This window comes from Austrofundulus limnaeus, unplaced genomic scaffold (genome assembly GCF_001266775.1).
Source record: "Austrofundulus limnaeus strain Quisiro unplaced genomic scaffold, Austrofundulus_limnaeus-1.0 Scaffold11, whole genome shotgun sequence".
In the NCBI taxonomy this organism is placed as follows: Eukaryota; Metazoa; Chordata; class Actinopteri; order Cyprinodontiformes; family Rivulidae; genus Austrofundulus; species Austrofundulus limnaeus.
In genome coordinates, this window is record NW_013952413.1 from 4629237 (window position 1) to 4636013 (window position 6777).

The 6777-nt window shown below is 39.9% G+C and overlaps 1 protein-coding gene across 1 annotated transcript in view; it reads left to right on the forward strand.

The window, feature by feature from the left end:
* Nucleotides 1-185: 185 nt before the first annotated feature.
* Nucleotides 186-6777, forward strand: part of LOC106513333 (dnaJ homolog subfamily C member 16) — an 18187-nt gene continuing 11595 nt past the window's right edge. Inside the window, exons 1-11 of the mRNA XM_014002117.1 lie at nt 186-733; nt 904-970; nt 1106-1251; nt 1484-1659; nt 2112-2296; nt 3158-3262; nt 3635-3793; nt 3867-3997; nt 5389-5566; nt 5900-6082; nt 6178-6254. Of these exons, the coding sequence (XP_013857571.1) occupies nt 552-733; nt 904-970; nt 1106-1251; nt 1484-1659; nt 2112-2296; nt 3158-3262; nt 3635-3793; nt 3867-3997; nt 5389-5566; nt 5900-6082; nt 6178-6254 (1589 nt within the window). The 5' untranslated portion in view covers nt 186-551. The remainder of the gene's footprint in view (nt 734-903; nt 971-1105; nt 1252-1483; nt 1660-2111; nt 2297-3157; nt 3263-3634; nt 3794-3866; nt 3998-5388; nt 5567-5899; nt 6083-6177; nt 6255-6777) is intronic.

Sequence of the window (6777 nt, forward strand, 5' to 3'; positions counted from 1 at the left end):
ATAGATAGATAGATAGATAGATAGATAGATAGATAGATAGATAGATAGATAGATAGATAGATAGATAGATTTTAGTGCTTTAGAATTAGCTTTTGCTAATTTTTTCAGCATATTAGTGCTTTAGAATTAGGGTTTGCTAATTTTTTTTCAGTGCATTAGTGCTTTAGAATTAGGGGACCTAAATATTTGAGTTAGTGTTTTAGGGCTAGTGGAACAAATTTTTAGGTTAGTGCTGCCCATCACTGGTGATAACGACGAGAAAACCATGGGAAATAGTTATGTGCAGAAAACGATCGCTCTCGGCTTCCGTAATTATCCCAACCGGATGTGCAACCTTTGTTGCTAGTTTTGGATGTCATGCAGCTGACGGGTTGCTAATGTCCATCAGCTGTAAAGGAAAATCATGGCCTCTTCGTAGTAAATTGGTCGTCTAAAGTCTGTAATTTAACTCGACACCCAAGGACTTAACAAACCCGAAAATGTGAGCTCATTGCGTGATATATTTGTCTGTTTTAGAGTAGCTAACTGGCGCAACAACAGAGTAGTAGAAGATGAGTCGGAACAYCGGCCGGGGTCCCACTCCTCCTGTTTGGCTCGCCATCTTTCTGCTCATTTGGACTGTGCGTGTGGTGAARCCAGCCTCTGAGTTTGACCCATATCATGTACTGGGTGTGAGCAGGAGTGCAAGTCAAGCAGAAATCAAACGAGCTTACAAGAACCTGGCCAGAGAATGGTGAGTGACAGAAGTAAATAATAATAATAATAACACTGTGTAGAGTCTGTGTAGAGTCAGCCTTTATTACTTAATTCTACAAGCTGATCCACTGTATTAAAAATGTTAAACAGAAGAGATCATTACACAAACATTGTGGTGATTTGTTATATGATCTGTGGATTTTTCAGGCACCCAGATAAGAACAAAGACCCTAAAGCTGAAGACATGTTTATTAAGATTTCTAAATCATACGAGGTGGGTAAAAACATTGAATTACRTATTGTGTTCATAAGAAGATCATTAGCCTCTTCCACTTTCTGTTCTGTTGTTTTCTGAAAGAAGTGAGATTTCTTACACTCCTCTCTCACTTTCACCTTTTTCGTTTCTCAGATTTTGTCCAACGAAGAGCGAAGGTCCAACTTCGATCGCTATGGGCAGATGGATGAAAACCAGCCTTTCGGCCAGTCGCATCATCACGGTTTCCGCAGCTTTCACAACAGTTTCTACTTCGATGAGTCGTTTTTCCATTTTCCCAGGTATCCTGGGTTGTTCTTTATTATTATTAATTTCTCAAAACATTTTGTTCATCATAAATATGTTTCTGTTTAAAAAAAAAAGCACCTCTAGATATTAATGTTTCTAATTAACACTCAGACTGGATTGTTTTAGAGAAGATCTCTTGGAAGATATTAGAGTTTTAGACAAATTTTTGATAGCTAAGTGTAAATGACAAACATGGCCTATTTTATCTTCAACCCTGTGTTTTAGGTCCAGGGATTTTGCAGACAGCAAGTACATGCTTCACCACGCACAGTTCAACAGTGACGTTCTCCCAGACAGCTACAAGAGGCCATATTTAATCAAAGTGACTTCTGAGTGGTGCTTTGCATGTATGCACATTGAGCCCGTGTGGAAGCAGACCGTGCAGGAGCTGGAACCTTTGGGTAAGACTTCATGAACAAAGTATATAGTCAAAAGTAAAGTATTCTGTTGTAAATCAGCACACATTTAACATATTATTGTTTTATAATGTACTGAAAGCTGTTGTGAGATGTTTTCGTATAACTGATTTGTATTCAGTCCTACAAATCTCACCAAACAAACGGAAAATTTCCTGGTCATTAAGTCTGAGCCCTGTTCTGTTTTTCTTTATAAGGTCTGAATAGTTTGATAGTCATATCCTAGGACTTAGTCACAGTGATTTAGAGTCTTATCCACATCTCTATATCCATATAAAGAAAACTAAGTTTAAACCAGAGTTATGCCATCGGCTTTTTAAAGGGTTATGCAAAATCTGTGACTTGTTTTGCACTGTAAGAAAAAGAAAAATTTGCTTCTTTTCTTTTTATGACGTGCACTTACTCCTTTCTCTCGAACGTTTGCGTGGTCACATCAGGCGTGGGCATCGGCATCGTGGACCTGGGCTACGAGCGCCGCCTAGCCAATCAGCTGGGAGCTTATCGGGCTCCCTCCATCATTGGGCTGGTGAGCGGCAGGATGACCTTCTTCCACCAGGCTGTGGTACGGGAACACCTGCGACAGTTTGTGGAAGATCTGCTGCCACAGAACCTGGTGCAGAGGGTATCTACAACACACACATGCAGATACACACTACAATCGGGCCGGCACGCTTTAATTCACCTTCTAAAGAACTGAACAGACTAGAAGTTCCTTAATTTGTTGAGAACACAGGTTTCAATATAGAGTCGTGTTAAAATCATCATCATTGTCAGATTGTACAGAAACGTAACTTGTTTTATTTAGAGAATTTTAGAGTTTTCTCAAATATGGAAACAGTATATAAAATTTTAAACGGTTTAGCGCCTATCTGTTTGCAAAAATTTGGTTATTATCGTTCAGTTGTTTCTTTGCGTTTAACCAGAACATCCAGGCAGAACTGTGAAGTTCCTGCTCGACGCTCAGCCTTTGGACAAGCAGCTTTTTCGGTTAAAACAATCGCTCAGTGGAATGCTGCTCCCGATCATGTAAAAACTTGCAGTTCTTTTATTAGTTTTAAAAATAATCTTTAAAACTATCTTAAATCTACCCAATGTTGCAATCATTGAATTGCACTGGGTAATCAATTTTAGAGTTGCTTCTGGTTGTGTGGGGTGGAGGGGGGCATGATTTCATGTTTGGAGAGTGGGGTGGGGTGTTTTATGTATTTTTTAATTGTAAAATGTTTTATTTTATCTAATTTTTATTTATTTGTTTTTTCCTCTCTTATTTCCATTTAACTGTTGGATGCTGTTTTGTTTTTACTGTTTGATGGGACTACAGATGTAAATTAGCCTTAGGCTAAATCTGGTGCAATGCATCACAGTATGTTTTAATTGCACACTGTCCCGAACAAATAAAATCATTCATTCATCAAGTGCACAGAGTACTTTCAGACAGCTGAAATATATTTTAACAAACTATTTTTTTTTCCTTTTTCTTCAGATTAACGATGACAACTGCTTTGCTTTTCTTGATGGCTGGCATGCAGAGAATAAGCCCAGTGTTCTCTTGTTTGATCAAGTTCCTGTTGTGCCGCTACTCTACAAGGTAATGTTGCCTTCAGTGACGCTTTATTGTCTGTTGAGGTTTATTTTCTTATTTTTTGCCAAATTGCACTAATAGTGTGTGATAAGTTTATTTCCTGCCGAAGCCCAATTGTTGTGTTTGTAGGCAAAAGGCCCAGTAAGATTTTGACATTGTCACTTGTTGTGATATTTTTGTTTGTGTTTTAGGTAGGCAGTGCCAAAAATTCTAAAATGTTAAGGCGCGTGCAGATTTCTTGGTGCTGAGATGTTGAAACATTTCAGAAGAGAATGAACTAGTATAACCTGTTTTTCTTTTATGAAAGTAAAGGCTTCTGTTGTTTTGTCTTCACCTCTTCTTTAATTTTTGGTGTTTGTATCTTTTCCTCTCCTCCAGTTGACCACCTTTGCCTTTCGAGACTATGTCCGCTTTGGCCACGTGGATCAGGGCGACGCACGCAACACTAAGCTCCTGCGGCAGTTCAACGTTAACACCTACGCTCCCACCATGCTGCTGTTTAAGGAGGACACAGAGAAGCCCGTTGACATCATCCAGGTACCTGATTAACCTGCAGCTGAGCTCTAAAATCCCCTGCTTTCATCTGACACATTTAACGTTTCTTTCTCAGGCCAGAGGGATGAAGAGGCAGCTGATGGATGAGTTTGTCTCCAACAACAAGTTCCTGCAGGTGCCTCGGCTGGTCAGCCAGCAGCTGTTTGACGAGCTGTGTCCCGTGAAGCAGTTCCACAGACGAAGGAAGTAAGAGTTTTCTGCAGTCAAAATCAGAACTGATCCTTCCCCATTTTAATTTGTGTAGTAAGAATTGATCTGAGGGTTGTTTTTCTTTGCTTTTCCATCATTTTAAGGGGTGTCCCCATACCAGTTTTTCTCAAAGTATGAGCATGAGTACTCGCAGATGCCAAGTACTTACTGAGTTAGAACTTAAAGAATACACAGTGATTATAAAAAATATATATTTTAAAATTTAGAACCTGGTACTAAATCGGATACATATCTGATGCTTTTTAAAACAACCTCAGTCTGAACATTTGTGTCACATTTTATCCAACTTTTACATCAGTGAGGTGGGGTCACACTGATTGATCCAAGTAATAACATTGATAAATCTTGTAACTCCAAATCTTCAGCTACAGAACAAAAGTCCAGCTGCTTCATCTCTTTTCTTTTAATTTTCCATGTCCTGTATGACAGAGAATCCACAGAAACAAATGATAGTAACGTCTGACTTGGATTGTTTTGATACTAAAGTTACTGGATCAATACTTTAGTTGCTTTGTTCCATCAATACATGCCGCACTGGAGCAGCCGACCAGACGATGGTTCAAATGTAAACAGTGAACTAAACCTAAATAATTATTTAATCAGCTCTGATCACACAACTTCAGAATCGGCATGCTAACATATAGCTTCCATATTGACTTCTGTAAACGTTGAGTTAAACGTGATGTCATGTAAAATACTGTGCCATCGATGCAGGTTGCCTCATCAGGTCACATCGACGGCATAAAGCGTTCACACTGAAGTCTGATGGAGGTTCCATTTAAAATTCAATGTGAACGTCCAGACAAAAAATATGGTATCTTTTCTGGGCATCGGAGCATTTTGAACAAGTGTGAGTACTTGTAAAATGGCTGATATCGGACCAAGTTTCAATAGCTTGTATTAGCTTTGTTAGCCATTTTGTCAAGCTAATTCGCTTTCATCATGTGGTGGGCATCGTCTTCAGCTACAACCCTACCACCAGTTCGCTCAGTATCTTTATATCTGATTCAGTTGAAGGTGAACGGTCTTATTTAAGCACAAAATCGATGAAAATAGTAGGTAAACAGCTAAACTATGCTAAAATTAGCAAAAGAAAGTTAAAAGTATCAGAGACGAGTTGAAATTCAGATAGTAGGAGTGTAACAAAATTTAAATCAGCAGAAAATAAAAAAGAAGAATAAAATAGTTGCATTTTGTTGTAAATTAATTAATAGCTGAAATGTAGCTAAAATTGCTATTAGCACAAAGTCTTTGTCCATTTTTGCCAAACTGTCTGTAAAGAAAAGAGTTGAGTTTTGACAAATTGTACCACAGCAGAGGAGGAGAATAGCTGGTGTAAATGTGTATTAAATGTGATTCGTTTTCAGATACTGCATCCTGCTCATAACTGGAGAAGATGAAGCTTTTCTTCCAGGCAACAAGGCTTTCCTGGACTTTGCCTCTGCTAACAAAAAAGATGTGCTGCGATTTGCCTACGTCTACCAGCGGCAACAGCAGCCTCTGTGTCAGGCGCTTCTGCACAACCAGGCTGCCGATTCACCTCAGGTCAGGGGTCTGAACACACACACACACACACACACACACACACACACACACACACACACACACACACACACACACACACACACACACACACACACACACACACACACACACACACACACACACACACACACACACACACACACACATCTGCCTGCAAACAAAAATCAAGGACAAGCTGAACTTAGATTTCCCTGCTCTTGCTTTTCCCCACAGAACACCAAACCAGGAAGCTGTATCAGATTTATTGTTTCAGATCATGAGCATGTGCCGTCTAAGGTTGTGCAGCGCCTCAGTTTACATTATAAAAAAAATGCTGTGTAATACCTCTGACAGGTGGTGGTTCTGGAGAGACGGAGCCAGGCCGGCAGGGTCCTGTACCGCTCTGTGAGCAGCGGCTGGAACGGCAGCGAGGAGGACAAACACCGCCTCCATGAGCAGCTGGAGCTCCTTCAGAAAGACCCCACCTTTCTGAGCTCAGACACCACCTTACCGGACCTCAACAACGAGATGGCCCCTGTAAGTCCCGACCGCCACACAGGAACCTGTTCTGTCGAGCAATGTCTTTTTTGTCTCCATTTAAAATTTGATCTAGTTTCCTTTTCGGCCTTCAGATTTTTATCATTCAGTGGATGAACGCAGCTTATGATTACATCCTTCAAACATATGACGGCCTTCTCTACTCAAACTGGTAAGATGATGCTCACCCAGGAAGTAAAGATGAGAAATGTAATGTAGCATGAAGGGTAGTGACTCTGACATGACCTTTCGACCACCACGGGTCATGTCTCTTAACTGAACTTCATTCTGAAAAAGCTTCTTTGAGACAAATTCCATCCTAGCTTTCGTTAATCTGTCCTTGTCATGCAAATACAAAACATCCCATTAATTTCTATGACATGATTTTCTTTTTCTTTTTAAAGGCATTTTGTTTCAGGTCTGTGTATGAACTGAATATTAATGTGAACTGTCAATAATGTTAACATCCAGTGTTAAAAAAAACTCATTCTTTGTCTTCTGTCCTGAGCAGAAGTAAACCCCTGGTGTTTGACACCATTCTGTCTACGTAAACAAGGCTATGTTCACACTGCAGGCAAATCCGACCCAAATCCGATTTTTTTGACCCATCTGACTCGTATCCGATTTTTTATGACAGTCTGAACGAGACAAATCCGATTTTTTCAAATCCGACCCAGGCCGTTTCAGTATGTGGT